The sequence below is a fragment of the Babylonia areolata genome, chromosome 4, assembly GCF_041734735.1.
Source record: "Babylonia areolata isolate BAREFJ2019XMU chromosome 4, ASM4173473v1, whole genome shotgun sequence".
NCBI lineage: Eukaryota > Metazoa > Mollusca > Gastropoda > Neogastropoda > Buccinidae > Babylonia > Babylonia areolata.
This window is the reverse complement of record NC_134879.1, coordinates 46015837-46035887: the sequence shown is the minus strand read 5'-3', so window position 1 is coordinate 46035887 and position 20051 is coordinate 46015837. Positions and strand designations below refer to the sequence as shown.

Sequence of the window (20051 nt, the reverse complement as noted above, 5' to 3'; positions counted from 1 at the left end):
CCACGCTCACTGTCCCGCGAGTGTCTGGAATCCTCACTGCTGCGGACCAGTGCCGACTTGAGGGGGCGGCGGCTGTGGGAGGGGGGCAGGCCTGAGGTGACTGGCTGGTACTGCTGCTGGCGACTCCGGGATCCTGGCAAACATGGCAACATCATCATAATAATAATTACAACAATGATAGTGAAAGTATTGATACAGCGCTCAGTATTGCTCAGAGACTCAGACAAATCAAAAGCAACACCACAATAATAATAATGAAAGCACTTATACAGCGCTTAGTTCATGATAATAATAACAATAATAATAAAAGTACTGATATAGCGTTCAGTCTTGCCCAGAGACAAATCAATAGCGACACCATGGCATATACAGCACTCGGTCATGTCCAGAAAAAAAAAATCTAAGTGCTTTCACACCAGTCATTCACTCACATGCATGACTGATTCAGAGGGCTGAGAGACAACTATACATGTGAACAGAAAGCTGAAGAAAGTGTAGACCAGGAAGACGGAGGGGAGGGGAGAGCTATTTTGGGAGATGTATAGGTTTAAGGTCAGACTTGAAGAGGTGCACTGATCTCAACATTTTTGTTGTTGTTAAACTGCATAATTCTTTCAGTTTAAGTGTCCTTAACATCGCTTGAAAAAAACCCACACACTATGACACTGTCCTTTATGAACCTGAATCATTGTCACAAACGAAGTCAACACAGAAAGTAAATTCAGGGAGCAGGGAGAGAGATGTAGTGCAGCAGGGAGAGTGTAGCAGGGACAGAGAGCGAGAGAGATGCAGTGCAGCAGGGAGAGACATGTAGTGCAGCAGGGAGAGAGATGTAGTGCAGCAAGGAGAGAGATGGTCCTTTTTATCAGTCTCTTTTTGTCACTTTCCCTTGAAAAAAAACAAACCAACATTTTTGTTGTTGTTAAACTGCATAATTCTTTCAGTTTAAGTGTCCTTAACATCGCTTGAAAAAAACCCCACACACTATGACACTGTCCTTTATGAACCTGAATCATTGTCACACACCAAAAACGAAGTCAACACAGAAAGTAAATTCACTGCCATCTGACCTTAGTCAAAACTCTTTCACACACACGTAGCTGACAGAAGTGAGGGAAATAGGCCAAACTCGAAACACTGAAATTTGATGTTGAGTTCCCAAAGAAACCTCACTCAGCTAAAATATGTATTCAGTTCTCTGTTCATCCATTTATTCTCTCTTATCTGGTCTGGTTCCAACTTCCAAAAGTCACATGGCGGTGACTGTCCCATGAGTTATGCCCACCACCACTTGGATAGACATGTAGTGCAGCAGGGAGAGAGATGAGAGAGATGTAGTGCAGCAGGGAGAGAGTGCAGCGGAGAGAGACATGTAGTGCAGCAGGGAGAGAGATGTAGTGCAGCAGGGAGAGAGTGCAGCAGGGAGAGAGATGTAGTGCAGCAGGGAGAGAGATGAGAGAGATGTAGTGCAGCAGGGAGAGACATGTAGTGCAGCAGGGAGAGTGTAGCAGGGACAGAGAGCGAGAGAGATGCAGTGCAGCAGGGAGAGAGTGCAGCAGGGAGAGAGATGTAGTGCAGCAGAGAGATGTAGTGCAGCAGAGAGAGACATGTAGTGCAGCAGGGAGAGAGATGTAGTGCAGCAGAGAGAGATGTAGTGCAGCAGAGAGACATGTAGTGCAGCAGGGAGAGAGATGTAGTGCAGCAGAGAGAGACATGTAGTGCAGCAGAGAGAGACATGTAGTGCAGCAGGGAGAGAGATGTAGTGCAGCAGAGAGAGACATGTAGTGCAGCAGGGAGAGAGATGTAGTGCAGCAGAGAGAGACATGTAGTGCAGCAGGGAGAGAGATGTAGTGCAGCAGAGAGAGACATGTAGTGCAGCAGGGAGAGAGATGTAGTGCAGCAGAGAGAGACATGTAGTGCAGCAGAGAGAGAGATGTAGTGCAGCAGGGAGAGACATGTAGTGCAGCAGGGAGAGACATGTAGTGCAGCAGAGAGAGACATGTAGTGCAGCAGGGAGAGAGATGTAGTGCAGCAGAGAGAGATGTAGTGCAGCAGGGAGAGAGATGTAGTGCAGCAGGGAGAGACATGTAGTGCAGCAGAGAGAGACATGTAGTGCAGCAGAGAGAGAGTGCAGCAAGGAGAGAGATGTAGTGCAGCAGGGAGAGATGTAGTGCAGCAGAGAGAGACATGTAGTGCAGCAGGGAGAGATGTAGTGCAGCAGGGAGAGACATGTAGTGCAGCAGGGAGAGATGTAGTGCAGCAGGGAGAGAGATGCAGTGCAGCAGGGAGAGACATGTAGTGCAGCAGAGAGAGAGTGCAGCAGGGAGAGATGTAGTGCAGCAGGGAGAGACATGTAGTGCAGCAGGGAGAGAGATGCAGTGCAGCAGGGAGAGATGTAGTGCAGCAGGGAGAGAGATGCAGTGCAGCAGGGAGAGACATGTAGTGCAGCAGGGAGAGAGATGCAGTGCAGCAGGGAGAGATGTAGTGCAGCAAGGAGAGAGATGCAGTGCAGCAGGGAGAGACATGTAGTGCAGCAGGGAGAGACATGTAGTGCAGCAGGGAGAGTGCAGCAGGGAGAGACACGTAGTGTAGCAGGGAGAGATGAAGTGCAACAGGGAGAGACATGTAGTGTAGCAGGGAGAGAGATGTAGTGCAGCAGAGAGAGACATGTAGTGCAGCAGGGAGAGAGATGTAGTGCAGCAGAGAGAGACATGTAGTGCAGCAGGGAGAGAGATGTAGTGCAGCAGAGAGAGACATGTAGTGCAGCAGAGAGAGAGATGTAGTGCAGCAGGGAGAGACATGTAGTGCAGCAGGGAGAGACATGTAGTGCAGCAGAGAGAGACATGTAGTGCAGCAGGGAGAGAGATGTAGTGCAGCAGAGAGAGATGTAGTGCAGCAGGGAGAGAGATGTAGTGCAGCAGGGAGAGACATGTAGTGCAGCAGAGAGAGACATGTAGTGCAGCAGAGAGAGAGTGCAGCAAGGAGAGAGATGTAGTGCAGCAGGGAGAGATGTAGTGCAGCAGAGAGAGACATGTAGTGCAGCAGGGAGAGATGTAGTGCAGCAGGGAGAGACATGTAGTGCAGCAGGGAGAGATGTAGTGCAGCAGGGAGAGAGATGCAGTGCAGCAGGGAGAGACATGTAGTGCAGCAGAGAGAGAGTGCAGCAGGGAGAGATGTAGTGCAGCAGGGAGAGACATGTAGTGCAGCAGGGAGAGAGATGCAGTGCAGCAGGGAGAGAGATGTAGTGCAGCAGGGAGAGAGATGCAGTGCAGCAGGGAGAGACATGTAGTGCAGCAGGGAGAGAGATGCAGTGCAGCAGGGAGAGACATGTAGTGCAGCAAGGAGAGAGATGCAGTGCAGCAGGGAGAGACATGTAGTGTAGCAGGGAGAGACATGTAGTGTAGCAGGGAGAGTGCAGCAGGGAGAGACACGTAGTGTAGCAGGGAGAGACATGTAGTGTAGCAGGGAGAGACATGTAGTGTAGCAGGGAGAGAGATGTAGTGCAGCAAAGAGAGAGATGGTCCTTTTTATCAGTCTCTTTTTGTCACTTTCCCTTGACAAAAAAACCCCCAAACAAACAAAACAAAAAAAAAGCGATCAAATTTTAGAGACATTGTAATATGTTGTGCTGTTGCATTTGCTGCTTCATGTAAATCTATCTATCTACCTATCTATAACCCCCCCAAGAAAGAGAGAGAAAGAAAAAGAGAGAAAGAGAGAGAGAGGGCCCACCTGGAGGAGTCTTGCTGCGTTGCGGGGTGCTGGTGGGGTGCTGTTTGTCGGGGCTGGCCGACCTGGCTCTGTCCACACTTCTCCTCTCCCTCCCCTCCCCTCCCGACCTGGACCCTGCAACCATCACCTGTCCTGTAGCACCTGCTGCCAGGCAATAACGATCCAGGCACGGATGTCCAAGTATGTCACACGTCTATGCACCTTGTCTTTTGTTTCTTTTACCCAGGTAAAAACGATCCAGACACGGATGTCCAAGTATGTCACACGTCTATGCACCTTGTCTTTTGTTTCTTTTACCCAGGTAAAAACGATCCAGACACAGATGTCCAAGTATGTCACACGTCTATGCACCTTGTCTTTTGTTTCTTTTACCCAGGTAAAAACGATCCAGACACAGATGTCCAAGTATGTCACACGTCTATGCGCCTTGTCTTTTGTTTCTTTTACCCAGGTAAAAACGATCCAGGCACAGATGTCCAAGTATGTCACACGTCTATGCACCTTGTCTTTTGTTTCTTTTACCCAGGCAATAACGATCCAGGCACGGATGTCCAAGTATGTCACATGTCTATGCACCTTGTCTTTTGTTTCTTTTACCCAGGTAAAAACGATCCAGGCACAGATGTCCAAGTATGTCACACGTCTATGCACCTTGTCTTTTGTTTCTTTTACCCAGGTAAAAACGATCCAGACACAGATGTCCAAGTATGTCACACGTCTATGCACCTTGTCTTTTGTTTCTTTTACCCAGGTAAAAACGATCCAGACACAGATGTCCAAGTATGTCACACGTCTATGCACCTTGTCTTTTGTTTCTTTTACCCAGGTAAAAACGATCCAGACACAGATGTCCAAGTATGTCACACGTCTATGCACCTTGTCTTTTGTTTCTTTTACCCAGGTAAAAACGATCCAGACACAGATGTCCAAGTATGTCACACGTCTATGCGCCTTGTCTTTTGTTTCTTTTACCCAGGTAAAAACGATCCAGACACAGATGTCCAAGTATGTCACACGTCTATGCACCTTGTCTTTTGTTTCTTTTACCCAGGTAAAAACGATCCAGACACAGATGTCCAAGTATGTCACACGTCTATGCGCCTTGTCTTTTGTTTCTTTTACCCAGGTAAAAACGATCCAGACACAGATGTCCAAGTATGTCACACGTCTATGCGCCTTGTCTTTTGTTTCTTTTACCCAGGTAAAAACGATCCAGACACAGATGTCCAAGTATGTCACACGTCTATGCGCCTTGTCTTTTGTTTCTTTTACCCAGGTAAAAACGATCCAGACACAGATGTCCAAGTATGTCACACGTCTATGCACCTTGTCTTTTGTTTCTTTTACCCAGGTAAAAACGATCCAGGCACGGATGTCCAAGTATGTCACACGTCTATGCACCTTGTCTTTTGTTTCTTTTACCCAGGTAAAAACGATCCAGACACAGATGTCCAAGTATGTCACACGTCTATGCACCTTGTCTTTTGTTTCTTTTTACCCAGGTAAAAACGATCCAGACACAGATGTCCAAGTATGTCACACGTCTATGCACCTTGTCTTTTGTTTCTTTTACCCAGGTAAAAACGATCCAGACACAGATGTCCAAGTATGTCACACGTCTATGCACCTTGTCTTTTGTTTCTTTTACCCAGGTAAAAACGATCCAGACACAGATGTCCAAGTATGTCACACGTCTATGCACCTTGTCTTTTGTTTCTTTTACCCAGGTAAAAACGATCCAGACACAGATGTCCAAGTATGTCACACGTCTATGCACCTTGTCTTTTGTTTCTTTTACCCAGGTAAAAACGATCCAGACACAGATGTCCAAGTATGTCACACGTCTATGCACCTTGTCTTTTGTTTCTTTTACCCAGGTAAAAACGATCCAGACACAGATGTCCAAGTATGTCACACGTCTATGCACCTTGTCTTTTGTTTCTTTTACCCAGGTAAAAACGATCCAGGCACGGATGTCCAAGTATGTCACACGTCTATGCACCTTGTCTTTTGTTTCTTTTACCCAGGTAAAAACGATCCAGACACAGATGTCCAAGTATGTCACACGTCTATGCGCCTTGTCTTTTGTTTCTTTTACCCAGGTAAAAACGATCCAGACACAGATGTCCAAGTATGTCACACGTCTATGCACCTTGTCTTTTGTTTCTTTTACCCAGGTAAAAACGATCCAGACACAGATGTCCAAGTATGTCACACGTCTATGCGCCTTGTCTTTTGTTTCTTTTACCCAGGTAAAAACGATCCAGACACAGATGTCCAAGTATGTCACACGTCTATGCACCTTGTCTTTTGTTTCTTTTACCCAGGTAAAAACGATCCAGACACAGATGTCCAAGTATGTCACACGTCTATGCGCCTTGTCTTTTGTTTCTTTTACCCAGGTAAAAACGATCCAGGCACAGATGTCCAAGTATGTCACACGTCTATGCACCTTGTCTTTTGTTTCTTTTACCCAGGTAAAAACGATCCAGACACGGATGTCCAAGTATGTCACACGTCTATGCGCCTTGTCTTTTGTTTCTTTTACCCAGGTAAAAACGATCCAGACACAGATGTCCAAGTATGTCACACGTCTATGCGCCTTGTCTTTTGTTTCTTTTACCCAGGTAAAAACGATCCAGACACAGATGTCCAAGTATGTCACACGTCTATGCACCTTGTCTTTTGTTTCTTTTACCCAGGTAAAAACGATCCAGGCACGGATGTCCAAGTATGTCACACGTCTATGCACCTTGTCTTTTGTTTCTTTTACCCAGGTAAAAACGATCCAGACACAGATGTCCAAGTACGTCACACGTCTATGCGCCTTGTCTTTTGTTTCTTTTACCCAGGTAAAAACGATCCAGACACAGATGTCCAAGTATGTCACACGTCTATGCGCCTTGTCTTTTGTTTCTTTTACCCAGGTAAAAACGATCCAGACACAGATGTCCAAGTATGTCACACGTCTATGCACCTTGTCTTTTGTTTCTTTTACCCAGGTAAAAACGATCCAGATACAGATGTCCAAGTACGTCACACGTCTATGTGCCTTATCTTTGTTTCTTTTACCCAGGTAAAAACGATCCAGACACAGATGTCCAAGTATGTCACACGTCTATGCACCTTGTCTTTTGTTTCTTTTACCCAGGTAAAAACGATCCAGACACAGATGTCCAAGTATGTCACACGTCTATGCACCTTGTCTTTTGTTTCTTTTACCCAGGTAAAAACGATCCAGACACAGATGTCCAAGTATGTCACACGTCTATGCACCTTGTCTTTTGTTTCTTTTACCCAGGTAAAAACGATCCAGACACAGATGTCCAAGTATGTCACACGTCTATGCGCCTTGTCTTTTGTTTCTTTTACCCAGGTAAAAACGATCCAGACACAGATGTCCAAGTATGTCACACGTCTATGCACCTTGTCTTTTGTTTCTTTTACCCAGGTAAAAACGATCCAGACACAGATGTCCAAGTATGTCACACGTCTATGCGCCTTGTCTTTTGTTTCTTTTACCCAGGTAAAAACGATCCAGACACAGATGTCCAAGTATGTCACACGTCTATGCGCCTTGTCTTTTGTTTCTTTTACCCAGGTAAAAACGATCCAGACACAGATGTCCAAGTACGTCACACGTCTATGCACCTTGTCTTTTGTTTCTTTTACCCAGGTAAAAACGATCCAGACACAGATGTCCAAGTATGTCACACGTCTATGCACCTTGTCTTTTGTTTCTTTTACCCAGGTAAAAACGATCCAGACACAGATGTCCAAGTACGTCACACGTCTATGCACCTTGTCTTTTGTTTCTTTTACCCAGGTAAAAACGATCCAGACACAGATGTCCAAGTATGTCACACATCTATGCACCTTGTCTTTTGTTTCTTTTACCCAGGTAAAAACGATCCAGACACAGATGTCCAAGTATGTCACACATCTATGCACCTTGTCTTTTGTTTCTTTTACCCAGGTAAAAACGATCCAGACACAGATGTCCAAGTATGTCACACGTCTATGCGCCTTGTCTTTTGTTTCTTTTACCCAGGTAAAAACGATCCAGATACAGATGTCCAAGTACGTCACACGTCTATGTGCCTTATCTTTGTTTCTTTTACCCAGGTAAAAACGATCCAGACACAGATGTCCAAGTATGTCACACGTCTATGCACCTTGTCTTTTGTTTCTTTTACCCAGGTAAAAACGATCCAGACACAGATGTCCAAGTATGTCACACGTCTATGCACCTTGTCTTTTGTTTCTTTTACCCAGGTAAAAACGATCCAGACACAGATGTCCAAGTATGTCACACGTCTATGCACCTTGTCTTTGTTTCTTTTACCCAGGTAAAAACGATCCAGGCACGGATGTCCAAGTATGTCACACGTCTATGCGCCTTGTCTTTGTTTCTTGTACCCCTCAATAACAAAATTTAACAAATCTATAAAAAATGAAACAAAAAATTCCCCCAAAACGAACATAATAACGCCTCTCCTCAATTATTCCAAGCAAACCCTTCCCCTACTCCTAATGAAAAAACAACAACCCACAAAACAACCAACCAACACAGACAACAATGACAAAAAGCTAAATAAACCAAATTACAAAAAATATATTAAAAAAGAGGAAAAAAAGACAATAAACTCACTCATGTCCCTGTCCTGGGGCGGGGGCGGCGACGCGGCTTTGGGGGCCACCACGGTGACCTGGCCCCCACCACCACCACCACCACCACCTGGGTACAACACCTGCCCCTCGCTCATCTCACTCACACTCTTCCTCACTGCCACGCCCCCCTGCCCCACTCCATGGTGATGACCCTGCCCTGCCCCGTTCCAGGTGACCTCCCCCGTGCTGCGATTCGTGGAAGAGGAAGCAGTGAGAACATGCTGCACCCTGGTGGTGGGGAGGTCGTACTGCCGGAAGCCTCCTCCTCCTCCGGGCTGGCGCTGCATCTGGAGCATGAGGGCCAGGACGGGGTCAGTCTCTGGGTTCAGCAGGATGTCCTGCCCCCCCCGGTGCAGGAACTCCCCCTCGCTGCGGGAGGCGTCCTCCGTGTCGTCCAGGTCCAGGTCCTCTGTGTCACGCAGGGTGCTGGCTGTGCTGGTGTCCACCTTCCTCGCCGCCTCCACCGCCATCCGGTGTACCTCTGGGGATGGTCAGTTCACTTCACTTACTAAAACTGAATTAAATTAAATCATGCTGCCTGGAGCCTTACTGAGGTTGGCTCTGGGGAACGTCAGTTCATTTCAGTTACTCAAAATTAAATCAATCTAAATTATGGTGCTTAGAGCTTCGCCAAGGTCGGCTCTGGGCAAGGTCAGTTCAGTTCAATTACTCAAATTAAACTGAATTAAATTATGGTGTTTAGAGGCTCACCAAGGTCGGCTCTGGGAAGGTCAGTTCAGTTCAGTTACTCAAAATGAATTAAATTAAATCATCGTGCTTATGAATTAAATCAAATTATTGTGCTTAGAGCCTTGCTGACCACGAAGTCCATACATACGGCTACACCACATCTGCTAAGCAGATGCCGGACCAGCAGCATAAACATGACGTGCTTAGTCACACCTTTGGGGGGAAATAAAATAAATAAAATAAATTATGATAAACAAACAAAAAAGAATGAAATAAAATAAACAAAGAAAATAATAATAATAATATGGATAAAGATAATGATAATATGAATCAATGAATAAACACTGGGGAAATTACAATGCCCCTTAACAGTGCTGTTGAACTCTTTGTGCCCCATCAGTGCAGCTCCACTGCAGTTTATGTGGACCAGCCCTACAACAGCTTAGTAGTCCATATTACAAATATATTTCTGTTTAATAATTACGATGTAATAATTAATTGCAATGTTTTTAAAAGCGAATATGTGAAATGCTTTTATTTGAGAACATATGTCTATTACTCTTGTTTAATCAGGTAATCCGTGTGTGTGGGGTGGGAGGGGGTGAGGGGGGTGGGGGGGTGCGGGTGCGTGCTGATTATCTGGTTGCGGTTTTCCGCAATTTATCTTTATTCTTATCTTATCTGTCTATTATAATCAATGTGCAGTATAGTAGGCTATGTTTATAATTATATTCAAATAATGTTTCTTAATTCTTTCTGTTTTTACATTAAGAATACTAGTTATTACCTGCAGTGGGTGGATGTATGTATGAAACGGTGTATGTGATATTTTTTACATTTGTATCTTCATAATATTCGTAAAAGCTGTTGTTGACTTTTACAGTTATGGCCCCCATGTTGTTTACTTGTCTATGTTGTGATAATGCACCTGACCAAATTTCTCCAGTTGGAGATAATAAAGTTATTCTTATCTTTTAGTGCACTGTTGAAGCCACACTTCATACACAACATGCACACGTTCAATCCTCTTAAAAATACAGGGTGAAAATGTAAAGGCTGAAGTCAACAAGCTAAAAGCACTAAGTAAGAATACAACTGATTGAGAAAACTGAATGTGAATGTGCCCACTGCAGTGCAGAAATGGCTGTACTTGACCCAAGGGAAGCAACCAGGTGTTATGGATAAATCTGTGCTCCGGGAACTAAGTTTTAGACCAGAAAATTGTCTTCAGTCACCTCTGCCACAAGCTATAAAGTAAGTGTTGAGCATCACACTTATATATAAAAAAAAGAAGTCCCCCCCCCCCCCCCAAAAAAAAAATGGTGTGAATATGCTGGACCAACACATGCAGAAAACTATCATTTTTATGGACAAATATAACTCAGCAGCACAGACAAACACCAGAAAGATAGACAGTAAGTACGAAGGACAGATATGAGCATTTCTAAACAAATGGATTTTTTAAATCCTTCTTCTTTTTTTTTAAAAGACAACAATGAATATACCAGACCCAAGACATACAATTAAGGTCAACACAGTTACTAACAGACAGAACTATAACTGGTTTCCTTTCTTGCTTTCATTTTTTTAACATACTTTATTCAGAGAAAATATCAAACACGTACTCACAAACCAGCAGAACAACAAGAAGAAGCGAATCAATCTGTATCCTGCCTCAGGCACGTGACGACAGATTAATAACATAACTCACCGTTGTCGAGAGGCAGGCCAGCAACCTGACCCTCACTGCGGCTGACCAGCCACTGGCCCTCGGAGATGTTGTCATTGAAGGTGTCGGTGGCAGAGGAGGGGGAGGAGAGGCTGTCCAGCTCTGAGGGGTCCTCCCCACGCTGGCGGCGCTGGGGGCTGGGGGATCGGCGCTGCTCTGTCATTGTCTCTGTTCCCACTGCCACCGATATCACCCTGTGGGCACAAAATAGGGAAAAAATAAAATAAATTAAATAAAAAAACCCCCAAGAATCCAATCTGGGGTGGTGATTGTGGGTGAGCGTGTGAACTCCAAACTCAGAGCTCAATTTATTTGTCGTAAAACCCATTAAAGGAATTATGGACACTAAAACTAAACACAGCAGACAGACAAAAGCAATACATTGTGAGCACACGCAGTATCTTCCACAAGACACAGTTATGGATTGCGGATGGAGTGTGTGTGTGTGTGTGTGTGTGTGTGTGTGTGTGTGTGTGTGTGTGTGTGTTCTTCATTTAAAAATCTTTCCACCTTGTCATAATAGTGTGTAAGTATGTGCATGTAAGTGCAGAGTAAATCTAAAACGCATGAATGTGGAAACAATGTTTCTTGACAAGAAAAACAGAAATGGCAAAAACAAAGGAAAGAAAACCAAGTGAAAGATGAAAACGAGAAAAGCAGGCCAAACAAAGAAACCCTCCCATAACCCCCTCACTCACCCCCCAAAAAGAAAAACAAAAGAAAGAAACAAAACGAAATAAATATTTCATTTCACCTCTGGATACGTACTAAGCACTTGACATGCTTTTTTCCACCCAGCTCTGAGACAGTGAGAGAGGCAGAAAACAACAACAACAAACACCCCAAATCCCCAGACTCACAGAGGTTTGGGGGGGCTGTGTGCCGCCACCCGGTCTGAAGGGTCCTCAAAGTTGGGGTTCAACTCCGGACCGGGGGAGTCAGGGTCACCCCAGGGCTGGGGGCTCCTGGACTGACTCTCCTTGGGAACCACCACCGCCGACACTGCCTGCTGCTCCTTGACGGCCACCACCTCCTCCACTGGTGCCGGCGGGGTGACGGGACGTACGGGGGGTGGTGAGGGGGCTGGGGTGGTGGTGGTCTGTGGCGGCTGGGTGGACGGGGGAGGGGGTGTGGGTGGAGGGGTGGGGGTTGGGGTTCGGACGTTGTGGTGGGAGAGCACCCCTGATATGGGAATGGCTTGGACGTCCTTCAGTTTACCTGTTTAAAAGAAGTATACACACACACACACAAACATATATGTAATGTGCAGATACAAAAGAAAAAAAAAGGCTCTCCCTCTCTAACATAAAAGAACAAAACCTGCATCACAATATGAAAACCAGTACAAGAATTCTTCGACCATTAACAGTTTACAGTTCCTTAAAAAAAAAAAAAAAAAAAAAATCGCTGAAACAGAAAGCTGTGTTGTACTGGACACTACGGGTAACCTCTTCTGGCCCTCCCCCTTCTCTCTTTCCTCTTCAACTTTCACGACAAACATGCAAGCAACACACATAATCACAGGCACACACACACACACACACACAACCACAACACACACATACATATACAATACACGCCTAATATTGATATAGTCAGTCATGTATGTGAATAGACACTGTACATCCATGAAAAACACAACTCTTATACGAATGTTTCAAAGTACATGTCAGATTGTAACTCATAATCTTATACTCAGTTTGGTTGGTTTTATCATTTGTTGTTTTGTCTACAAACCTTTATTCATGGTTTTCATGACAAATTAAGACAATTCTATATTCTGACTCACACACACACACACACACACACACACACACACACACACAGAGACAAACACAGACACCCCCCTCCCTCCCAGAAACACACACATCACTCACACACACACAACTCACACACAAAACACACACACATGCTACACACACAAAACACACACACATACTACACACACAAAACACACAAACATCTACCACCCCCTTCCCCTGCCCCCCTCACACCCCACAAACTAATCAACCCAGTCACACACACACACACACACACACACACACACACACACACAGTCTCTTACTATCCAGAACTCGTAGCTCCTCGGAGATGTCCAGTGATGCGGACACCTCTGTGTCTGACTCATACTGCGGGGCCAGCACCTCGGCCTGAGGGGTGATGGACGTGGCTGCTGACACCAGAACGGCCGCAGGGGCCGAGCTCTCCGACGACACGTCCTTGACCGGTGACCTATCCCGCGGGGGGATGGGTGGGGGCGGAGGGGTGAGGGGTGGGGTGGCGGGGGCAGCGTGCTGTGAAATGAAGCCAGGTACGGGGCTGGTGCGCGGGGTGGGCTGTGGGGTGGGTACCCGGTCTGCCTGCCTGCTGGGCTGTTGGGAATATAAAAAAAGAAGAAGAAGAAAAAAGGTACTGATTGAAAGTGATGATGTCACTGAATCAGCCAACCCACTGGGAGAAATCACTCATCTATAGTTTTCTTTAGCTTTACGCAGGGTTTGTTTTTGTGTTTTTTGTCAATACCTAATACTGAAGTTCACAAAAATGACAAAACTGATCACCACAAAACTCTCTGAATGGGACGCATGGGTCACAGGAAAAAAACAAACATGTGGCACTAAAACTACCGAGTTCTCCATTCTAGAAGCCTGGCAATCATTTTTTCCAATGGCATTTCCCTCTCCACCTCCTCACCTACACTCCATATCAGTTCAGCCGTAATGCTCCTGAATGCTATATGTTTGAATAAGGCCAGTGTTGTAATGTGTCCTTTTTGTACCTGTTAAATATCAAATGATGTTATGTTTATTCAAACTATTACTTTGTCATATGTACATCTTTTAGTTTGGAAAAAATTTTTGAAAAAGTTAAAGAAAAATAAGCTCCTGAATTTAAAAAAAAAAAAAAAAAAAATCCACAAAAAGTAGTAACTTTGAATGTAAAAGCAACAGTATCAGCAAGACAACTCACCCTGACAAACTCTCTCTCTTCTGTCATCCCTTCAACAACAGCTGTGGCCCCTTCTGCTGCTGCTGTCTGCCTGGCCGAAGTCTTGGCCGCCACGGCCGAGGAGATGGCCGAGTCCCTCTCCTGCCTCCTGCCCAGCATGCCGCCCACCTTCTCCGCGATCACCTCCCGCACCAGGGCGTTGACCAGCGTGTTGTTCACTGGCTGACCCGCATCCACAAACAGCTGCAGACCTCGCTGACCTATCGTGTCCCCCACTGTAGGACAGTAAACAATAATAATAATAATAATGGATACTTATATAGCACACTATCCAGAAATCTGCTCTAGGTGCTTTACAAAAACGCTTTCGTTAACATAAAACATTATATCTATGTTACATACACACACCAAATGTGACTACACACACGCACGCACACACACACACACGCACACACACACGCACACACACACACACACACTGCATACATACATTTTAACATACATGTGTATCTAACAGCTACCCTAACACATACTCACACATAGGCAGGCACAATCTTACATAAACACATGCACACACAATACACATTCATATACATGCATGTAGTTATGTACACATACATATGTATACACACATAGTCAAGCACAGCTAACGAAAAGGAAGTGGACCTGCCACAATTGAAATTATTGCTGAGGGAAAAGGTGAGTTTTGAGACAAGATTTAAAAGATGCAAGGGAATCAGAATGACGGAGGTTATCAGGGAGCTTGTTCCACGTCTTTGGCGATTGAAAAGAAAACGATCTGTGTCCATAGGTCTTACTTCTGATGTGAGGTATCCTGAGAAGTCGAGTATCATAGGAAGAACGGAGCTGGCGAGACAGGGTATAGATATGGATGAGTTCAGAAAGATACTTGGGGCCAGATCCGTTGACTGCAGAAAAGGTCAGAGTGGATAGCTTATAGTCTATTCGATCAGAAACAGGCAACCAGTGGAGAGACTGAAGGAGAGGAGAAACATGGTCAAATTTAGAAGCTCTGCAAATGAGTCTGGCAGCGTTATTCTGAATTCGTTGGAGTCTGTCTAACAGATATTTGGTGGTGTGTGAAGAACTGTAGTCATGTTACTGAAGGAAAAGAAAAAAAAAAGCCTGTAAATCATGTCTTCACTGTTGGATATCAACAGGCATGAAAACAGGTGATAATAATAATAATAATAATAATGGTATTTATATAGCGCTGGATCTTGTGCAGAGACAAATCAAAGCGCTTTTGCACCAGTCATTCACACGCATGCATAACTCTAATATTGTAGAAACTAAAGACAAGGAAGGGCAGGCAAGGGAGGCTATTTTGGGAAGAGGTGGGTTTTAAGGCCAGACTTGAAAGAGCTGAGTGTGGAGACTTGACGAAGCGAAAAAGGAAGTTCATTCCAATCACAAGGTCCAGAAACAGAGAAAGAACGGCGGCCAACAGTCGAGTGTTTGAATCTGGGTATGCGTAAACAGAGTGGATCCGAGGCCGATCGTAGTGAGCGAGATGGAGTGTAGAGGTGAAGGCAGCCGATGACTGAAACAGAGGAAAAAGGGCTGGGGTCTGTGGGTCAGAAGAAGTTCCAGCATTTCAAAATCTTTAAAATGGGCATTCAAACGTTAGCTTGTATGAGGCCTCCTGAAGCTGGAAGTGTTCTTGCATTTCAAATCTCAAAACAGACGTCCAAATGCAACCATGTGTGAGGTGAGGTGGTGAGTGAAACCTGACTGAATGACACAGGAAACGATAATGAGCGCCCGAAGGCAGCTGTCAGTCGGCTCTATCCAGGTAGGCAGCCTGTTGTGCAAATGACTCCGTGTTTGTAAAGTGCTTACAGCTTTGTCTCTCACTGAAGACAGATGCTGTATAAGTATCCGTATCATCATCACCTCCTGTACACAGTGGAGGTGAGAATCAGTGTTGCATTGTATTGTATTGTATTGTACTGTATTGTATTGCTCTTTTTGTCACAACAGATTTCTCTGTGTGAAATTCAAGCTGCTCTCCCCAAGAGAGCACGTCGATACACTGAAAGTGCCACCCTTTTTTTCCTTCTGATTTTCTTTCTGCCTGCAATTTTTATTCTTTTCATACTGAAGTGGATTTTTCTACAGAATTTTGGCAGGGAAAACCCTTTTTTTGCCGTGAGTTCTAAATGCATGCTGCATATGGGACCTCGGTTTATTGTCTCATCAAACTGACTAGCATCCAGACCACCACTTGAGGTCTAGTGGAGGGGGAGAAAATACCAAGCGACTGTGGGACTTGAACAGCGTGCTCAGATTCTCTCACTTCCTCGGCGGACGCGTTACCTCTAAGCCAACACCCCACTCCAGCGTGGACCTACCCAGCAAGGATTCGTCGTCAGGGATGCTGTCGGTGCCATCGGCCACGTCGTCCTGTGGCTCTGGCTCCTCCACAGCGCGGGCGGCCATGACGGGGTACATCTTCATCAGCAGCCTGGCCATCAGCTCCTGTTCCAGCCTGCACACACCCACAGACACACACTGGGCCTTCACAAAACACTGTCACTGTCACTGATCATGGTGATAATAATAATAATAATCATAATAATCATAACAACGACATAATTATGATAAAAATAATGGAAAAAAAAAGTAAAGTGCATTTATAAAGCATTCACCTTCAGCCGCAAACGCGTTTAACAATATATCTGTTATGAATAACTTGCAGAAATATAATTTGAAAATGTAAAGATACAAGCTAAAAACACTATCAAAAAAACCCACCATGGCTTAATGAGTTCAGAGCATCAACCAACACGTCATTAAGACTGAACTCTAACAATAAGGACAGCATTCCCCCCACCCCCACACACGCACATGGTGGCTCCCCTCACCAGTACTTGGCCTTGTTGTGCAGCACGTCTCTCCTCCTCAGGTCCTCGGCCAGCTCATCGCACCGCTCCTCCCAGGGCACCTCCCCCTGCTCCCTTAGCTGGGTGGCCCCTTCCAGGGGTCGGGAGGCCTGCGAGGCCCTGTCAGGGATGCGGGGTTGGGTTGTGAGGTCTGGGGAGGGGGTGGGCTGGTGGTAGCCGGGCAGGGAGAGGCCGGTGCCTTGCTGTTCCTCTTCATCCGTCAGGGTCCTGTCCCCTTCCTCGTCGTCATCGTCGTCCTCCTGCTCACTTTCCTGATGGGGGGGAATATCACATGTGCAGGAATTAATGCGCATGCACATGCATGTACATGTACACTTGATCGCATGCATACCAGACACTTTGTTAATGCTGGAGGAAAACAAGTCTTATTTTGAAAATGATTTTTTTTTGCAGAAAAAAACACAAAACCTTAAACAAAAACAAAACAAAACAAAATGAAACATGGGCTGCAGGAATGGGGACAGGCAAGCATAAACAAGAAACCTCGCAGTGACAGCAATATTACTGAACCTTCACTGATGAAGATTATCATTTGTTGACCGAGAGATGAGTTGGTTGAGACTGATCAAATTTTATGACCACTGACAGAAGAACACACAGAGAAAGAGAGAGAGACAGACAAGACAAGACAAGACAAGACAATGGTTTATTTGTTAGGCCTCCAGCCCATAGCAAAGGAGTGGGCCACTAACAAAAATATTACATAATAAATCAAAAAGTGTGAATAATATATCAATGTGCATGTGACTTGCAAGCTCTCTCTCTCTCTCTCATTATCTCTCTCTCTCCTCTCCCCTCCCTCAAACACATGCACGCGTGCATATACACACCCACATACACGCTCGCGTGCTAAACACACAGATCCAGCGATCTGGATTAAGTGAAATGAGAGAGAGAGAGAGAGAGAGAGAGAGAGAGACAGACAGAGAGAGAAACAGAGATAAAGAAACAGAGCAAGACATTCACACAGCCACATATTGTGACAGATTATGAAACTTCAAAAGAGTGAGAGAGAAAGAGAAAAAACAAACAAAACCAAAACAAGCAAATCAGCAAAGAGGACTTTGACTGTAAGCAAGACGCAGCCACTCCCATGGCACCGACAGTCAACAGCTGACCTGATAGTGGAAAGTCTGCACGAATCCAGCATTGCGCAGTTTGTGCGGGTCCTTTGTTTCTATGTCGCTGCCCCGAGGAGACGAGGCCGGAGACAGACTGTCTATGTCCACAGGTGGCAGCACCTGGCACACACACACACACACACACACACACACACGCACACACACGCACCCATCAGAACTTTCACAATCTTTTGATTTCAGAATTACCAGAAGAAAGAATAACTGCGACTGAGTTTCTTACAAAAAATAAAGCAACACATCACAAAAACATGACACAGGGATGCTTCAGGATGAAGACAAAAACCACAGTCACACATTCTGAGGTTAGTTGAAGTTCTTGAAAACTGCAGAATTAGTTTTGTTTTGAAAACTGTAGAATTTTCAGTTTTAAAATTATGTAAATTATTTTTCCTGAGGCACACAAAACGGGCAGCTGCCAATCCACATGGATGTGCACAGGGATAGATGTGCCTTCTCCTTCCTTTCTCACTGCCCAAACCCAGAAAAAAATGGTCACACACACACACACACACACCTGTTTGTTGAATGCTTAACATGCAACATACACACATTCACTCTCTCTCACTTCCCCCTCCACACCTGTTTGTACAATGTAATTAACCTGTACCACAAACACATCCATTCTATCTCTCTCCACCCTGTCTCTCCTCCTACGCCCCCCCTCCACCCCCTGACTCCCTGCCCACCGCCCCCACATCCTCCCACCTCCAACACACACCTGCTTGCCCAGCTCAGGTACCCGTTCATGCCGCTGGCTTTCTGGGTCAGTGTTGATGGCCACCACGGCCACATTGGTTGCGGCAGTGACGGCCGGTCTCCTAGAACCAGACGGCTGGGGGGGCACCGACACCGACTGCTCCTCTGGGGCTAGGGCCAGGCCCGGGTCCATGCGAGGCCTGCCCAGAGGTATGGCCATGGGCACCAGCTGACCCACCACTGGGGCTGTCGTGTGGAAAATAAATGAAATTAACAAATCTTTTTTTTTTTTTGTTGTCTTTTTTTTCAATATTTTCCTTCCCGTTCCAATGTGCAACACATACCGATGCATATTCTTCACTCACTTCATAAAGACAAAAACAAAACCACACTTCATCCAAAAACAAAACAAAACAACAACAAACTTAAAAAACAAACAAAAAACAAACCCCAAACAACAAAAAACACAAAAGAACATATGCTCCTTATTAACTTACAACAATGTAAATATAAATAGCATAAACATAAATATATATACATCAAAGGAGGATACCAACTGGACTGGAGTTTAAAATTTCCGAAAACATTCTAAGCAATAAATAATCATTCAAAATCCTTTATATCTTTTGGAATCAACTGTCGTATACTAGGACAGTATCAGTATCAGTATCAGTAGCTCAAGGAGGCGTCACTGCGTTCGGACAAATCCATATAGGCTACACCACATCTGCCAAGCAGATGCCTGACCAGCAGCGTAACCCAATGCGCTTAGTCAGGCCTTGAAAAAAAAAAAGGTGAATAAATAATAGATTAAAAAAAAGGTGAATAAATAATAGATAAATACATAAAACAAAAGGTGAATAAATAATAGATAAATACATAAATAATAGATAAATACATAAAAAAGGTGAATAAATAATAGATAAATACATAAAATAACAAAAAACAAAAACAAACTACTACCACTACTAATAATATGTATGAGGCGCAAAAACTTGATGAAGTCAACTATAAGCATACATAAATAAGTAAATAAATAAATAAATAAATAAATAATAATTATAATATAAAAAAGGTAGTAATAATAATAATAAATAAATAAATAAATAAATAAATAAGACAACAATGATGATAAATAAGCAAATAAATGTAAAACATGGAGACACACATTCACACATACACCGACAAATGCGTAACAGATATGCACCAACCATGCAGTTTCACAGATATGAAAGCACAGTCAAATACACATAAACGTACATGAGCCCCAACACACACACACACACCCCACACACACATTACCCTGCACCTCCTCTACCCCCTCCTCCACACACTCATTTCTAGGCTACGTAACACTTACTTGTACAAGCACACACACATATGCCCATATCCCCCACCCCAACCCCACCCCCATATATACAAAGATATATATATACACACCCGCACGTTGCTCCCACAGTGTAGGCATGCATACACTCACATACCTCATCCTCTACCTCCCCTCCCCCCCCGGAC

The 20051-nt window shown here is 44.7% G+C and overlaps 1 protein-coding gene across 3 annotated transcripts in view; it reads right to left on the bottom strand.

The window, feature by feature from the left end:
* Positions 1 to 20051, bottom strand: part of LOC143281225 (uncharacterized) — a 127606-nt gene that overhangs the window by 9194 nt on the left and 98361 nt on the right. For all 3 annotated transcript variants that reach the window (XM_076586312.1, XM_076586313.1, XM_076586314.1), the window contains 11 exons: positions 18559 to 18782; positions 17817 to 17939; positions 16660 to 16949; positions 16147 to 16283; positions 13793 to 14046; positions 12888 to 13194; positions 11683 to 12040; positions 10805 to 11016; positions 8384 to 8884; positions 3733 to 3846; positions 2 to 133 (listed from right to left, as the gene is read on the bottom strand). In XM_076586312.1, the coding sequence (XP_076442427.1) occupies positions 2 to 133; positions 3733 to 3846; positions 8384 to 8884; positions 10805 to 11016; positions 11683 to 12040; positions 12888 to 13194; positions 13793 to 14046; positions 16147 to 16283; positions 16660 to 16949; positions 17817 to 17939; positions 18559 to 18782 (2652 nt within the window). The remainder of the gene's footprint in view (position 1; positions 134 to 3732; positions 3847 to 8383; positions 8885 to 10804; positions 11017 to 11682; positions 12041 to 12887; positions 13195 to 13792; positions 14047 to 16146; positions 16284 to 16659; positions 16950 to 17816; positions 17940 to 18558; positions 18783 to 20051) is intronic.